The sequence below is a fragment of the Bombina bombina genome, chromosome 11 (genome assembly GCF_027579735.1).
Source record: "Bombina bombina isolate aBomBom1 chromosome 11, aBomBom1.pri, whole genome shotgun sequence".
Classification (NCBI taxonomy): domain Eukaryota; kingdom Metazoa; phylum Chordata; class Amphibia; order Anura; family Bombinatoridae; genus Bombina; species Bombina bombina.
This window is the reverse complement of record NC_069509.1, coordinates 162,377,612-162,394,820: the sequence shown is the minus strand read 5'-3', so window position 1 is coordinate 162,394,820 and position 17,209 is coordinate 162,377,612. Positions and strand designations below refer to the sequence as shown.

The 17,209-nt window shown below is 43.1% G+C and overlaps 1 protein-coding gene across 2 annotated transcripts in view; it reads left to right on the top strand.

Annotated features, from left to right (window-relative positions):
* Positions 1-17,209, top strand: part of SMG1 (SMG1 nonsense mediated mRNA decay associated PI3K related kinase) — a 348,909-nt gene that overhangs the window by 316,817 nt on the left and 14,883 nt on the right. For both annotated transcript variants that reach the window (XM_053695253.1, XM_053695252.1), the window contains exons 54-61: positions 4,459-4,928; positions 5,112-5,237; positions 5,664-5,816; positions 5,902-6,081; positions 13,061-13,288; positions 15,163-15,374; positions 15,686-15,792; positions 16,838-17,014. In XM_053695253.1, coding sequence (XP_053551228.1) covers positions 4,459-4,928; positions 5,112-5,237; positions 5,664-5,816; positions 5,902-6,081; positions 13,061-13,288; positions 15,163-15,374; positions 15,686-15,792; positions 16,838-17,014 — 1,653 coding nt within the window. The remainder of the gene's footprint in view (positions 1-4,458; positions 4,929-5,111; positions 5,238-5,663; positions 5,817-5,901; positions 6,082-13,060; positions 13,289-15,162; positions 15,375-15,685; positions 15,793-16,837; positions 17,015-17,209) is intronic.

The following is a 17,209-nucleotide window of genomic DNA, read 5'->3' as shown; positions in this document are numbered from 1 at the left end:
CCTATATTCATCTCCGATTACACATGCAGCTCCCCAGGGCCCGTCTGTTCCTCCCGAGGGAGGGGCCCCTTGGCCGTCAGATTTTGCTGCCCAGCTGCAAACAGCGGTTTCTGCAGCCTTCCATGCCTTACCACGCCCTGCGAAGGGAAAGACATAGCCTTCCGTCCCAGGGGTCATCTACGCCGTTGGATGTCTCTGATAGATTATTCGCTGATGAGGACGCCTCCGACTCTTCGGAGGGCGCTCTCTCTGGGACGGAATCGGCGTCTTCTAGGCCTCCGGCTGCGGAGGAGCCAGATTTGAAGTTTAAGATGGAGCAATTTGCGCTTTTTGCTGAAAGAAGTGCTTGCTACCTTGGAGGTTCCGGAACCAAAACTTCCGGAAGAACCATCGATCCCTAAGCTAGATAGGGTTTACGAGGACAGGGTGGTGCCTCAGACCTTCCTAGTTCCCGTGAAGATGGCTACTATTATTAAGAATTAGTGGGAGCAACTTGGCTCGTCATTTTCTCCCTCTACCTCCTTTTTAAAAGCTGTTCCCCGTTCCGGACTCCACGCTCGCTAAGCATACGACTATTATCCTCGAGGATAGTTTGTCGTTCAAAGAGCCAAAGGATAAAAAATTATAATCCATGTTGAGGAAGATGTTTCAACTCACAGGGTTTGTTTTTCAACCAGCAGCAGCGATGGGAGCAGCTACCTACTGGTGTGACGCACTTTCAGCTATGGTCGAGGTGGAGACTCTCCTCGAGGAGATACAGGAAAAGATTAAGGCCTTAAGGGTAGCTAATTCTTTTATCTGTGTTGCTAATATGCAGGTGATTCGACTGAATGCCAAGACATCAGGTTCTAGCCCACAGAGCTCTGTGGTTAAAGTCGTTGGTCTGCGGACATGACTTCCAAGTCTAGATTGCTATCCCTACCTTTTCAGGGGAAAGTCCTTTTTGGTCCAGGGCTGGACTCTATCATATCCACGGTCACGGGAGGCAAGGGTGCTTTTCTTCCGCAGGATAAGAAGAATAAGTCTAAGGGCTCTACTTTTCGTCCCTTTCGTGCGGACAAGTCGCAACGCCTGCTGCCCGCCGCAAAGCCAGAGCAGTCCAAGGGATCTTGGAAGCCAGCTCAATCTTTCAACAAATCCAAGCACTGCATGAAGGGACGGCCCCCGATATGTGTCTGGATCAGGTAGGGGGCAGACTATCTCTGTTCGCAGATGCTTGAATGAGAGACGTACAGGATCCTTGGGTTTTGGAGGTTATCACCCAGGGTTACAAGATGGGCTTCAAGACTCAATTGCCCAGTGGCAGATTCCTCATGTCAAACCTATCCTCAAGAGAAGAGAGATGCCTTTCTAGAGTGCGTAAGGGATCTTTCCTCTCTCTGAGTAATCTTTCCAGTACCTCTAGCAGAAAGGGGTCTAGGGTACTATTCAAACCTTTTTGTGGTCCCAAAGAAGGGCACGTTCCGTCTAATTTGGGACCTAAAGTTTCTGTCAGTTCCATCATGGAGATAATCAGATCGATTCTGCACCTAATTTAAGAGGGACCATTTATGACGACAATAGATTTGAAGGATGCTTTTCTTCACGTGCCAATCCATAAGGACCACTTCAGGTTCTTAAGATTTGCATTACTGGACCAACACTTCCAGTTTTTGGCCCTACCGTTCGGTCTGGCAACTGCCCCAAGAGTCTTTACTAAGGTTCTGGGAGCGCTGCTCGCGGTAGCGAGAGCCAGAGGTATTGCAGTGGCTCCTTATCTGGATTATATCCTGGTCGAGGCTCCGTCCTGCAGTCTCGCGGAGGATCACTCGAGGGCTCTTCTCCTTCGATCCCATGGATGGAAGATAAACGAAGGAAAAGAGTTCTCTGGTCCCCAGCAACAGGGTGGAATTCCTGGGTACGATAATAGATTCCATATACATGAAGATATTCTTGACAGATCAGAGACGTTCCAAGATTGCGCCCAGCTGTCTTGCCCTTCAGACCTCCTCAAGGCCATCTGTGGCCAGGTGTATGGAGGTGATTGGGCTCATGGTATCCAGCATAGATGTCATTCCATTCGTCAGGTTCCATCTCAGACCTCTTCAGTTATGCATATTGAGACAATGGAACGGCAAACACTCAAAACTATCCCAACAGATCTCTCTTGGCAACCAAGCGAGGGAATCCCTCTCTTGGTGGATCCGTCCGGGACAGCTGTCCCAGGGGACGTCCTTGAGACCATCCTGGGAGATTGTGACCACGGACGCAAGTCTATCAGGATGGGGAGCTGTTTGGGGAGCCAGAAATGCACAGGGCAGGTGGACTCGAGAGGAGTCGACTCTACCGATAAATATTCTGGAACTTCGAGCGATGTTCAACGCTCTGAGGGCTTGGCCCCCCCTGGGGTCGTCCCAATTTATCAGATTCAAGTCGGACAACATTACCTCGGTGGCTTACATAAATCAGGGGGGAATGAGAAGCTTCCCTAGCCATGAGGGAAGTATTTCGGATTCTGGAATGGACAGAGACCCACAACTGTTCGCTCTCAGTGATCCACATTCCGGGTGTAGACAACTCAGAAACAGATATTCTCAGCAGACAATTGTTTCATCCGGGGGAATGGTCCTCCATCCCAAGGTGTTTGCGGAGATCTGCAACAGATGGGGGATGCCGGAGATAGATCTCCTGGCATCCAGGCTCAACTTCAAGCTACCCAGATACGGGTCGGGGTCCAGGAATCCCCAGGCAGAGCTGATAGATGCCTTAGCAGTGCCTTGGGAGTTCAACCTAATTTACATTTTTCCACCGTTGCCACTTCTTCCTCAAGTGGTGGCCCACATCAAACAGGATCAAGCTTCGACCATTCTTATTGCTGTGTTGTGGCCGCGGAGGACGTGGTTTGCGGATCTGGTGGGGATGTCATCGTCTCCTCCATGGAGGTTACCCTGTCGCAGAGATCTGCTGGTTCAGGGTTCCTTTCTACACCAAAATCTCGATTCTCTGAGGCTGACAGCGTGAAGATTGAACGCCTATTCTTGGCCAAGAGAGGATTTTCTGAGAGAGTGATTGATACTCTCATTCAGGCCAGGAAACCGGTCACTCGTCACATCTATCATAAGGTGTGGAGGACCTATTTATCCTGGTGTTAGGAACGTGGATATCCCTGGCACAGGGTTAGGGCATCAAGGATTCTAGCCTTTCTCCAGGATGGACTGGATAAGGGTCTTGCCGCTAGTTCCTTAAAGGGACAGATTTTGGCTTTATCAGTGCTGTTACACAGGAAGCTATCGGAGCTTCGTGATATTCAGTCCTTTGTTCAGGCTCTGTCTAGGATCAGGCCTGTCTTTAGAAATCCCGCTCCCCCTTGGAGCTTAAACTTAGTGCTTAAGATGTTGCAGAGGGCTCCGTTTGAGCCTATGCATTCGCTTCCAATGTGAGCCTCCTTACCTGTTTTTTCACGCCGATAAGGCTGTTATCACTGGGTTGGGATTTCTTCCCAAGGTTGTGTCGAATTGTAACATCAATCAGGAGATAGTAGTTCCTTCCTTGTGTCCTAACCCTTCTTCTTCAAAGGAAAGGTTGGTTCATAATTTGGATGTGGTTCGAGCCTTGATGTTCTATCTTCAGGCCACGAAAGAATTCAGACAGACTTCATCTTTATTTGTGGTGTATTCAGGGAAGCGCAAGGGGCAGAGGGCCTCTTCCATTTCTCTATCTTTTTGGTTGAGGAACATTATGCGCTTGGCCTATGAGACAGCGGGACATAAGCCTCCTCAGAGGATTACGGCTCGCTCAACTAGGTCTGTGGCCTCTTCTTGGGCCTTTAAGAACGAGGCTTCTATGGAGCAGATTTGTAAGGCAGCTACTTGGTCCTCACATACTTTTGCAAAATTTTACAAATTTTACGTTTTTGCTTCGGCGGAAGCAGTTTTTGGGAGAAAGGTTCTGCAGGCTGTGATGCCCTCAGTATAGGGTCCACCTCCTTTTACCCTCCCCTTTTGTTCATTCAGTGTCCTCTAGAGATTGGGTATTTGTTCCCACAAGTAATGAATGAAGCAGTGGACTCTCCTCCCATTAAGATGGAAAACATAAATTATGCTTACCTGATGATTTCATTTCCATCTGTGGGAGGAGAGTCCACTGCTCCCGCCCGTTTCTCCGGTGGGCGGACGTAAATTTAATTTTATTCTTCTGGCACCATTTATACCCTGATATTTCTCCTACTGTTCCTTGTTCCCTTGGCAGAATGACTGGGGGATGAGGGGAGTGGGGGAGGTATTTAAGCCTTTGGCTGGGGTTTCTTTGCCTCCTCCTGGTGGCCAGGTTCTTAATTCCCACAAGTAATGAATGAAGCAGTGGACTTTTCTCCCACAGATGGAAAGGAAATTATCAGGTAAGCATAATTTGTTTTTGTCTTTTATTTTCTTTATAAAAGTGTTTAATACTAGGTCTGTTTCCTATTCATTTTATTTACAGGAAAATGTTCACTTGAAGATCAAAATCCTGTAAATGGACCCATGCAGCTGGTCAATATTAAGCCTTTGTACAGAAACACTTGCTTTAGTGAAGACCAAATGTCTAAGCCAATCAAAGCCTTCACAGCAGATTTTGTCAGACAGCTATTGATTGGTCTTCCCACACAGGCGCTGGGACTGACCCTCTGCAGCTACATAAGTGCTTTGGGTGTGGATATCATAGCTCAAGTGGAAGCCAAGGACTTTGGAGCAGAGTGTAAGGTCTCTGTTGATGATCTATGTAAAAAAGCGGTGGAACATAATATCCAGATTGCAAAGTTTTCCCAGTTGGTCATTAACCGGGCTACTGTTCTGGCCAGTTCTTACGATACTGCTTGGAAGAAACAAGACTTGGTGCGTCGCCTTGAGACAAATATTGCTGCTTGCAAAACCAGCCTCCAGCGAGTTCAATTACATATTGCAATGTTTCAGGTAAAAAGGTCACTCAAATAACGCTTTATTAATGACTTGTACAAGATAAAGTGCACGCATCAAGTAGATAGTGGTTCTTAAAGTAACCTTTTATTTATATCCTGATCATTGTGTTTGTCTTTTAATGTCTGTGCAACTGACCTTTATATTTATTGTACGTAAATATCTGCTTTACTTTTAAAGTGGCAGCATGAAGACTTTTTAATCAACAGACCGCAAGCTCCACCACCTCGATCTGCCATATTAACCAGCATGAAAAAGAAACTTCATACTCTTGGCCAAATAGACTCATCTATAACTGGAGTCCAGGTATTGCTTCCTTTTAAATCTTAACATATTTACACTTTTTGGAAATGTTTCAGTTTTTTTATTTTATTATTTGTATTTATTTTTTCCCCTATTCCTTTTAGTGTTATATGCCATAGTTATGGGCTCTCCCTAGCCTTACATTTTTTCTGTAGTGTAGGGAACCCAATGCCTCCCACCCACTCCAATCCGAGCCCTCCACCCACGGCTGTATCCGATACAGACAGTAACATTGTGACATCAGTGCTCCCTTGCTACCCTTGTTGCAACTCCCGCTGTCAAAGCTGATAGCCGGGCTGCAATTTGCACCAGAGTGTTGGTGGTAGATACTACATCAACACAGTATGCAAGGGGTCAATGAGGGCGATCGCACATTTACGTTTATTATATTGTGTGTACTGCTGCAATTCATATGTATTTTCCACACAGGAGAAACTTGCAGCTTTGGAAGCCAGCATTGAACAAAGATTAAAGTGGGCAGGAGGGGCTAACCCAGCCTTGGCCCCAGTACTTCAAGATTTTGAGGCGACCATCACAGAAAGACGAAATCTTGTATTGAAGGAAAACCAAAGAACAAGCCAGGTGCAAACACTGATATTTTCATTAAAATCACAAGTGTATCGTTTTTCTGCTTTTGAATTTATAACTTCTGTGTCTGTTTTTACAGGTCACTTTCCTGTGTAGCACTATACTACATTTTGAAAGTTTACGCACAAGGACACCTGAGACTTTAAGTTTGGATTCCAGCCTTTTTGAGCTCATTAAACGTTGCCAACAAATGTGTTCATTTGCTTCACAGTTCAACAGCTCTGTCTCTGAACTTGAGTTGGGATTGCTGAAGAGAGTGGTTAGTAATTAATTATAGTCCTTCAGGTAAAAGAGACATTATTAGTATTTATCAGCAATTACTGCATTGCAGAAAAAATTTACAAAACCCTTTAAAACTAATTTTGGAATTACAACGCAGTTCAGGTACACTCCATGAAAAGCCTCCTGAGTCATATTCATGTTTTCTCCTGATATAAATTAGCTCATAATTGTGTAGCTCGTAGCCAGGTCACGAAAACTACAGCAAACTTAGCTATGCATGATGCACTCCAGCCACTCAGAAGGTAGTGGAAAATGCACATTTTGTATGGAGGAATCTAAGCTTAGGAGACCGTGGTAACGCTTGCTGATTGGTGGCTAAGCTTAGATTCTTGCTTTTTCAAAAATAAAGAAACGTTGAAAGGTTATTTAATCTCTAACTTTACTTTAAAATAGCAAGGAGACATTTTCTATTAAGGATGCATTTGACTCCTGTCACAGTATTTCTTAGTTGAATAGAAAATGATTCTGTCGTATTTAAAATAATTTTTCAAACATTGCAAATTGTCTATTACTGCAATAGTAACTAAATTATTCCTTACTGAAAAGTAAGACACCATTTTAAGTCAAATCCCTATGTGCCTTCCATCGACATCAAGGTGCTGAAGCTTTTGTTCTGTACCAGTCCTTTTAAAGAAGATTAATATAGTTAGTGACCTCTCTGAAAGCCACATATTGAAGGCTTCCTGCCTACTTAGTGTTTTTATATTTATTCCTAGTTGCAGACTCCTCTCTAAACATCAAGTGACCCCAGCTGCAGGCACACTTGGCTAAACATACAGTTTTCTCCAACATAGGTGTGTCCGGTCCACGGCGTCATCCTTACTTGTGGGATATTCTCTTCCCCAACAGGAAATGGCAAAGAGCCCAGCAAAGCTGGTCACATGATCCCTCCTAGGCTCCGCCTTCCCCAGTCATTCTCTTTGCCGTTGTACAGGCAACATCTCCACGGAGATGGCTTAGAGTTTTTTGGTGTTTAACTGTAGTTTTTATTATTCAATCAAGAGTTTGTTATTTTAAAATAGTGCTGGTATGTACTATTTACTCTGAAACAGAAAAGAGATGAAGATTTCTGTTTGTAAGAGGAAAATGATTTTAGCAACCGTTACTAAAATCGATGGCTGTTTCCACACAGGACTGTTGAGAGGAATTAACTTCAGTTGGGGGAAACAGTGAGCAGACTTTTGCTGCTTGAGGTATGACACATTTCTAACAAGACGATGTAATGCTGGAAGCTGTCATTTTCCCTATGGGATCCGGTAAGCCATTTTTATTACATAAAGAAAAAAAGGGCTTCACAAGGGCTTTTAAGACTGTAGACATTTTCTGGGCTAAAACGATTGATATATAAGCATATTTTATACTTCATAGCTTTGAGGAATTATTTTATTCTTGGGAATTATGTAAAATAACCGGCAGGCACTGTATTGGACACCTTATTCTCTAGGGGCTTTCCCTAATCATAGACAGAGCCTCATTTTCGCGCCTCTATTGCGCACTTGTTTTTGGGAAGCATGACATGCAGATGCATGTGTGAGGAGCTCTGATACATAGAAAAGACTTTCTGAAGGCGTCATTTGGTATCGTATTCCCCTTTGGGCTTGGTTGGGTCTCAGCAAAGCAGATACCAGGGACTGTAAAGGGGTTAAATATAAAAACGGCTCCGGTTCCGTTATTTTAAGGGTTAAAATTTGGTGTGCAATATTTTTAAGGCTTTAAGACACTGTGGTGAAATTTTGGTGAATTTTGAACAATTCCTTCATACTTTTTCACATTTGCAGTAATAAAGTGTGTTCAGTTTAAAATTTAAAGTGACAGTAACGGTTTTATTTTAAAACGTTTTTTGTACTTTGTTATCAAGTTTATGCCTGTTTAACATGTCTGAACTACCAGATAGACTGTGTTCTGTATGTGGGGAAGCCAAGGTTCCTTCTCATTTAAATAGATGTGATTTATGTGACACAAAATTTAGAGAAAATGATGCCCAAGATGATTCCTCAAGTGAGGGGAGTAAGCATGGTACTGCATCATCCCCTCCTTCGTCTACACCAGTCTTGCCCACACAGGAGGCCCCTAGTACATCTAGTGCGCCAATACTCCTTACTATGCAACAATTAACGGCTGTAATGGATAATTCTATCAAAAACATTTTAGCCAAAATGCCCACTTATCAGCGAAAGCGCGACTGCTCTGTTTTAGAAAATACTGAAGAGCATGAGGACGCTGATGATATTGGTTCTGAAGTGCCCCTACACCAGTCTGAGGGGGCCAGGGAGGTTTTGTCTGAGGGAGAAATTTCAGATTCAGGGAAAATTTCTCAACAAGCTGAACCTGATGTGATTACATTTAAATTTAAATTGGAACATCTCCGCGCCCTGCTTAAGGAGGTGTTATCTACTCTGGATGATTGTGAGAATTTGGTCATTCCAGAGAAATTATGTAAAATGGACAAGTTCCTAGAGGTCCCGGGGCACCCCGAAGCTTTTCCTATACCCAAGCGGGTGGCGGACATTGTAAATAAAGAATGGGAAAGGCCCGGCATACCTTTCGTCCCTCCCCCTATATTTAAGAAATTGTTTCCTATGGTCGACCCCAGAAAGGACTTATGGCAGACAGTCCCCAAGGTCGAGGGGGCGGTTTCTACTCTAAACAAACGCACCACTATACCCATAGAAGATAGTTGTGCTTTCAAAGATCCTATGGATAAAAAATTAGAGGGTTTGCTTAAAAGGATGTTTGTTCAGCAAGGTTACCTTCTACAACCAATTTCATGCATTGTTCCTGTCACTACAGCAGCGTGTTTCTGGTTCGATGAACTAGAAAAGGCGCTCAATAAAGATTCTTCTTATGAGGAGATTTTGGACAGAATTCATGCTCTCAAATTGGCTAACTCTTTCACCCTAGACGCCACTTTGCAATTGGCTAGATTAGCGGCGAAAAATTCTGGGTTTGCTATTGTGGCGCGCAGAGCGCTTTGGCTAAAATCTTGGTCAGCGGATGCGTCTTCCAAGAACAAATTGCTTAACATTCCTTTCAAGGGGAAAACGCTGTTTGGCCCTGACTTGAAAGAGATTATTTCTGATATCACTGGGGGCAAGGGCCACGCCCTTCCTCAGGATAGGTCTTTCAAGGCCAAAAATAAACCTAATTTTCGTCCCTTTCGCAGAAACGGACCAGCCCCAAGTGCTACGTCCTCTAAGCAAGAGGGTAATACTTCTCAAGCCAAGCCAGCCTGGAGGCCAATGCAAGGCTGGAACAAAGGTAAGCAGGCCAAGAAACTTGCCACTGCTACCAAGACAGCATGAGATGTTGGCCCCCGATCCGGGACCGGATCTGGTGGGGGGCAGACTCTCTCTCTTCGCTCAGGCTTGGGCAAGAGATGTTCTGGATCCTTGGGCGCTAGAAATAGTCTCCCAAGGTTATCTTCTGGAATTCAAGGGGCTTCCCCCAAGGGGGAGGTTCCACAGGTCTCAATTGTCTTCAGACCACATAAAAAAACAGGCATTCTTACATTGTGTAGAAGACCTGTTAAAAATGGGAGTGATTCATCCTGTTCCATTAGGAGAACAAGGGATGGGGTTCTACTCCAATCTGTTCGTAGTTCCCAAAAAAGAGGGAACATTCAGACCAATCTTAGATCTCAAGATCCTAAACAAGTTTCTCAAGGTTCCATCGTTCAAAATGGAAACCATTCGAACAATTCTTCCTTCCATCCAGGAAGGTCAATTCATGACCACGGTGGATTTAAAGGATGCGTATCTACATATTCCTATCCACAAGGAACATCATCGGTTCCTAAGGTTCGCATTTCTGGACAAGCATTACCAGTTTGTGGCACTTCCGTTCGGATTAGCCACTGCTCCAAGAATTTTCACAAAGGTACTAGGGTCCCTTCTAGCGGTGCTAAGACCAAGGGGCATTGCAGTAGTACCTTACTTGGACGACATACTGATTCAAGCGTCGTCCCTTCCACAAGCAAAGGCTCACACGGACATTGTCCTGGCCTTTCTCAGATCTCACGGGTGGAAAGTGAACGTAGAAAAAAGTTCTCTATCTCCGTCAACAAGGGTTCCCTTCTTGGGAACAATAATAGACTCCTTAGAGATGAGGATTTTTCTGACAGAGGCCAGAAAATCAAAACTTCTAAACTCTTGTCAAATACTTCATTCTGTTCCTCTTCCTTCCATAGCGCAGTGCATGGAAGTAATAGGTTTGATGGTAGCGGCAATGGACATAGTTCCTTTTGCGCGAATTCATCTAAGACCATTACAACTGTGCATGCTCAGTCAGTGGAATGGGGACTATACAGACTTGTCTCCGACGATACAAGTAGATCAGAGGACCAGAGATTCACTCCGTTGGTGGCTGTCCCTGGACAACCTGTCACAGGGGATGAGCTTCCGCAGACCAGAGTGGGTCATTGTCACGACCGACGCCAGTCTGGTGGGCTGGGGCGCGGTCTGGGGACCCCTGAAAGCTCAGGGTCTTTGGTCTCGGGAAGAATCTCTTCTCCCGATAAATATTCTGGAACTGAGAGCGATATTCAATGCTCTCAAGGCTTGGCCTCAGCTAGCAAAGACCAAGTTCATAAGGTTTCAATCAGACAACATGACGACTGTTGCGTACATCAACCATCAGGGGGGAACAAGGAGTTCCCTGGCGATGGAAGAAGTGACCAAAATCATTCAATGGGCGGAGACTCACTCCTGCCACTTGTCTGCAATCCACATCCCAGGAGTGGAAAATTGGGAAGCGGATTTTCTGAGTCGTCAGACATTTCATCCGGGGAAGTGGGAACTCCATCCGGAAATCTTTGCCCAAATTACTCAATTGTGGGGCATTCCAGACATGGATCTGATGGCTTCTCGTCAGAACTTCAAGGTTCCTTGCTACGGGTCCAGATCCAGGGATCCCAAGGCGACTCTAGTAGATGCACTAGTAGCACCTTGGACCTTCAAACTAGCTAATGTATTCCCGCCGTTTCCTCTCATCCCCAGGCTGGTAGCCAGGATCTATCAGGAGAGGGCATCGGTGATCTTGATAGCTCCTGCGTGGCCACGCAGGACTTGGTATGCAGACCTGGTGAATGTCATCGGCTCCACCATGGAAGCTACCTTTGAGACGAGACCTTCTTGTTCAAGGTCCGTTCGAACATCCGAATCTGGTCTCACTCCAACTGACTGCTTGGAGATTGAACGCTTGATCTTATCAAAGCGAGGGTTCTCAGATTCTGTCATTGATACTCTTGTTCAGGCCAGAAAGCCTGTAACTAGAAAAATCTACCACAAAATATGGAAAAAATATATCTGTTGGTGTGAATCTAAAGGATTCCCTTGGGACAAGATAAAAATTCCTAAGATTCTATCCTTTCTTCAAGAAGGTTTGGAGAAAGGATTATCTGCAAGTTCTTTGAAGGGACAGATTTCTGCCTTGTCTGTGTTACTTCACAAAAAGCTGGCAGCTGTGCCAGATGTTCAAGCCTTTTTTCAGGCTCTGGTTAGAATCAAGCCTGTTTACAAACCTTTGACTCCTCCTTGGAGTCTCAATTTAGTTCTTTCAGTTCTTCAGGGGGTTCCGTTTGAACCCTTACATTCCGTTGATATTAAGTTATTATCTTGGAAAGTTTTGTTTTTGGTTGCAATTTCTTCTGCTAGAAGAGTTTCAGAATTATCTGCTCTGCAGTGTTCTCCTCCTTATCTGGTGTTCCATGCAGATAAGGTGGTTTTGCGTACTAAACCTGGTTTTCTTCCGAAAGTTGTTTCTAACAAAAACATTAACCAGGAGATAGTCGTGCCTTCTTTGTGTCCGAATCCAGTTTCAAAGAAGGAACGTTTGTTGCACAATTTGGATGTAGTTCGTGCTCTAAAATTCTATTTAGATGCTACAAAGGATTTTAGACAAACATCTTCCTTGTTTGTTGTTTATTCTGGTAAAAGGAGAGGTCAAAAAGCAACTTCTACCTCTCTCTCTTTTTGGCTTAAAAGCATCATCAGATTGGCTTACGAGACTGCCGGACGGCAGCCTCCTGAAAGAATCACAGCTCATTCCACTAGGGCTGTGGCTTCCACATGGGCCTTCAAGAACGAGGCTTCTGTTGATCAGATATGTAAGGCAGCGACTTGGTCTTCACTGCACACTTTTACTAAATTTTACAAATTTGATACTTTTGCTTCTTCTGAGGCTATTTTTGGGAGAAAGGTTTTGCAAGCCGTGGTGCCTTCCATCTAGGTGACCTGATTTGCTCCCTCCCTTCATCCGTGTCCTAAAGCTTTGGTATTGGTTCCCACAAGTAAGGATGACGCCGTGGACCGGACACACCTATGTTGGAGAAAACAGAATTTATGTTTACCTGATAAATTACTTTCTCCAACGGTGTGTCCGGTCCACGGCCCGCCCTGGTTTTTTAATCAGGTCTGATAATTTATTTTCTTTAACTACAGTCACCACGGTATAATATGATTTCTCCTATGCAAATATTCCTCCTTTACGTCGGTCGAATGACTGGGGAAGGCGGAGCCTAGGAGGGATCATGTGACCAGCTTTGCTGGGCTCTTTGCCATTTCCTGTTGGGGAAGAGAATATCCCACAAGTAAGGATGACGCCGTGGACCGGACACACCGTTGGAGAAAGTAATTTATCAGGTAAACATAAATTCTGTTTTTCCATTTATTAATTCCATCAGGTATTTGGGTCACCTTACAGCCCATAAATTACCAATTGTTGTTCGGGAGATACTATTCTTATTTGGATGGAATCCGTTTTGGATATCATTAAACATATAAACAGTATACATACAGGTACATGAGTACAAACGCTGGATATAAAACACTTCCCTGGATTAAATGCATGATTGAACATTTATTTTAATCTCCCTGTAATTGTTGTAAAATGTAAAACATAACTGATCATTATAATGAGATTATTTTACTATGTTGACAGCAGCTAATATCTTATTCCAGGGATTGACAGGGGAGAGTGCAATTGGAAGCCCTGAGTGGCTAGTGCTAACCCACAAACAGCTGACTCACGACATGTCTAATCAGAGAACCTTACAAGGGGAAAAGGAGCAACAGATTGAAACAGTCGGTGAAACCATCCAGAACCTGGTTGACTGCATCAAGACTGTGCTTACCTGTCACAACAGGCAGTTGGGAGACGTCAAACATCTTCTTAAGGCCATGGCAAAGGTGGGCTACCGGAGCTCTTCATCTGATTGTCCGAGATTGTTAATCTAGTCTACCGTAGGATGAGTTATAATAAGTCACTGGAGTAAACCTGAATGTATTAGTTAATGGAATAAGGGTCTTTCAAGGCTTGGCGGCTTTTTCCCCACTCACTTTAGAGACCTAGAAATATTTAATGTTACAACGGATTTTAAAATCTGTTCCAGTGTTTTAAAACTGGTGTTATTGGAGTAAGTTATTCGTAGTAAGGTGCTTAGACACATTTTGCAATTGCCACTTGGTAAAATGTAAGACTGCAGAAGAGCACTGTGTTTCAGTCTGACTCCCTGCTCTTGAGTAGCCAATTGCATGAGAGCAGGGCCTGTCAATCACCCAAAACAAGTTAGTTTGAGGTGATTTATCTCTGCCACCTAAGAAGCAGTGTCTACTTCTTAAATTTGTGGTTACAGACTCACTCTTGCAAGCCTGAAAGAGCTGTGAATGCATTTTGATAAAAAAAAAATTCTATAGATCACATTAACTTGCAGTGGATTACTGGCAAATTTTGGCCAGGGGACCAGTACAACACACAAGTGTTAATGTATAGTGATGATAAAAAACACTAATAAACACAACACACTGCACTACATGATACAGAAACACATTTATACACTAATAAACATGCTGCACTGTGTAATTAATGCAGAGTACCTACACACTGGTAACCTATATGCTGCACTGTATAATGATGGTGAGCACTTTGCTGCATAATGATCCTGAACATTTCTACACTGCAAATGAACACACTGCACTTTATAATTATTATGCCAATTATCTATATACTGAAATAGGACTTGTCTTGCAGTATATCAAAAGGTGTGGGATTGTCAATGCTCCTACGAGTCCCCATCATCCCCAGTAATACCCATAAGGCTGTGGGTGTAGATGAGTCCCACTGCTGTAAACTGCTCCACCAACTTTTTTGAAGGCTGCTAAAGTTTTTCGCAGAGAACTCATGGGCTGTGCAGTGAGATATTCCAGCCAAATGCTTCCAGCTGTTCTAGCTGACCTGCACTCTCTGCCTTCCTATGTTTCAGGGGAATCCCCTCTCATTCCAGCCACATTAAATAAAAAAATTGTCATGCTCCAAATTTGCGCAACCCCCCCCCCCCCCCGCCTCTATTCTACCGCCGGCCCTGATTGTAGTTCGCCACTGAATTAAACCCAACCAGTGGCAAATTATATATTCTCATTATTATTATTCACTTTTTTTATTTGTCGAAACAAATTGTGATTGTATTTAAACAGTTATACAGCATTATCTGCTATGTACTGCCTGTTGATGATTATTAGCAGATAAGTACAATGAGCATGAAGTACACAACTGGTTCAACTGTGTTTAATTTAATTTGAACCGCTTTTATGAAACATTTTTTAAGCAGAACAATTCTTCATGTTTTGCTCTTTCATGTGGATGATAAAACATTTTTGAGTACAATACAACGTACCTTATAGAACCAAATGCACATGGAACATAATTATGAGGGTAGCGTAGCCCTTCTCTTGCACACCACGGTGCATATAGTAACATGAATCCCCTAATTTGTAAGAGGTGATCTTTTATAGGACCATTGCATAGAGTCGAAATACATTATCAACCAATCACAATAACTCATACTCTAAATTTCCAACAAGCAGATTTTTTTTTTTGGGACAATTTTAAAGTTTCTTTTAATTTCCCAGTATCACGTGGCAGCTGTCAGCTAATCACAAACTTATATATGTTTATACTGTGATCTCTTGCACAAGTTTAGCTATACCAATAATACATGCCTCACAGCTGCTGGTGCTTTTTTATAACATAATAAACATGCATTGCATTACTGCTTCCTTTTAAGGATGAAGAAGCAGCGATGTCGGATGGTGAAGATGTGCCCTATGAAAACAGTGTTAGACAGTTCTTGGGCGAGTATAAGTCATGGCAAGACAACATCCAGACAGTATTGTTTACTCTGGTTCAGGCCCTCGGGCAAGTACGCAGCCAGGAACACATAGAAATGCTGCAAGAAATCACCCCAACTCTGAAGGAGCTGAAAAAGCAAAGTCAGAGGTGAGTAGACGTGCATTCTGCAGTTTTGTTCACTGTCGAACGCAGAAGATGGCTACTCGCGGCATTCGGCTCTTTTTGGAGCCTGGTTTCTTCTTGTGAAAGTGTAACACACTAAGATCTGGATTTGCACAGATAGTAGTCTGTTGCACTTTCATAAGAAGACATCCAGCTGCGAAAGGAGCCAAATGCCACATTCGGCTGTGAGCAAAACTAGTTGGAGGTGATTTTTTTTTATCCTGCCTGACTTCATTCACTACATTATTAAATAGCAACATAATACTGTTCCCATCTTTTATTCATTTTATTTTCAGCATTTACAATAATCTGGTGAGTTTTGCTTCACCCCTGGTAACGGACGCTGCAAACGAATGTTCAAGTCAAACATCCTCAACAACATATCTTCCCAGCTTTGCTGCAGGTAATTACTTCAAAGATTTGCTTAAATTGAATATGATTAAATCTAGAAACATTTAAAGGGACATAAAACACCTTGAAATTGTATTGAAAATCTAAAATGTGTGATTGTGCAAAATATAGCAACTTTGTGATATACTTTCCTTTTTATTTTCCCCCCATTTTGAAATTGGAAGTGCACACTGCAGACTTCACAAGCCCTGTTTGATGTCTGTTCCTGATTGACCTAAGCAGAAATGATCAGATAAAGAACTGCAAAATAACGGAGCATAAAATCAGAGCATTTAGCCTTGTCTGTTACTGTCTGAATTAACGTCTCTAAGTAAAGCAGATAGTGAGGATTCAATTGCAGAAAACATTGTCAATCTGTTCTGAAAACTTTCACACTTGGCTGAAATGTCTATTGCAAGACATCAAAAAATTCATATAATAACAAGGTGTTTTATATCCGTGCTGTATTGTCAGTCACGTTTATTGAAATGCTTCTTTTGTCTTTATGGAAGCATTTAATGGATGCCAACAATAAAATATCTTAAAAACTTATAATTTCCTCATAATCCAATAATAACAGAATACTGAGTATTTGCTGTTCCCCCACCACCACCAAAACAAAAAAGAAATCCTTGCGAAGGAGCAAATAGGAGTGATACAGCAAAATGATATTCTCTTAAAGGGACATAATTGTTGAAAAATTACATGCTATAATCCTGTTAGACCATGTAATTTTACGACTATTGACCCTGCCCTATTGCATGTTTAATCCCTGCAAAGGAGTTAAACACACAGTAGAAGTTACACTCGGGGACCCACGGTGCTAGCAGAATCCATCGCTCATCCAATCGGCAGCACTAGTTGCACAACGTTGCTGATTGGGTAAGCAGTGGGTGCCATCTCTTCTACTGTGTGTTTAAACCCTATTAAATAGAGAATGCTGTGGAATATTTCTTTAAAGCAGTCTCTGTAGAATCATTGAACAGGTTATAGCGACGGTTTTGTTCATTTTTTTATATTTAGTATTTATCTGTGCACTCTCCTTTTAATCCCCTTAGCTGTGCGCTCTAACACGGTTCAGAAAACTCAACCAGATGGCATGTCACAGAATGCGAAAAGGCCAGTTCAGAAGAATCTGACATCAGCAGATACGCCACCAGGTGTCATTCCAGGACCCGGCAAGAGTGTTGCTTCAAGCCCTAAAAAGGCTGTCCGGGATCCTAAAACTGGCAAAGGTAGGTATCCTTGTGAATAAAATCTACTACAGTTCCAAAATATTCAGCTGAGATAACTTTAAAACTATTCTGGAAAATGACAAGATGTTCAAGAGGCTGGCATGTATTCCAAACAGCTTGTTAAAGAAAAACAGTGTGCTCGCTTGCAAGGTTTTATATATATGTATTTACTTTTGTTACCTGAGGCATCAGAAG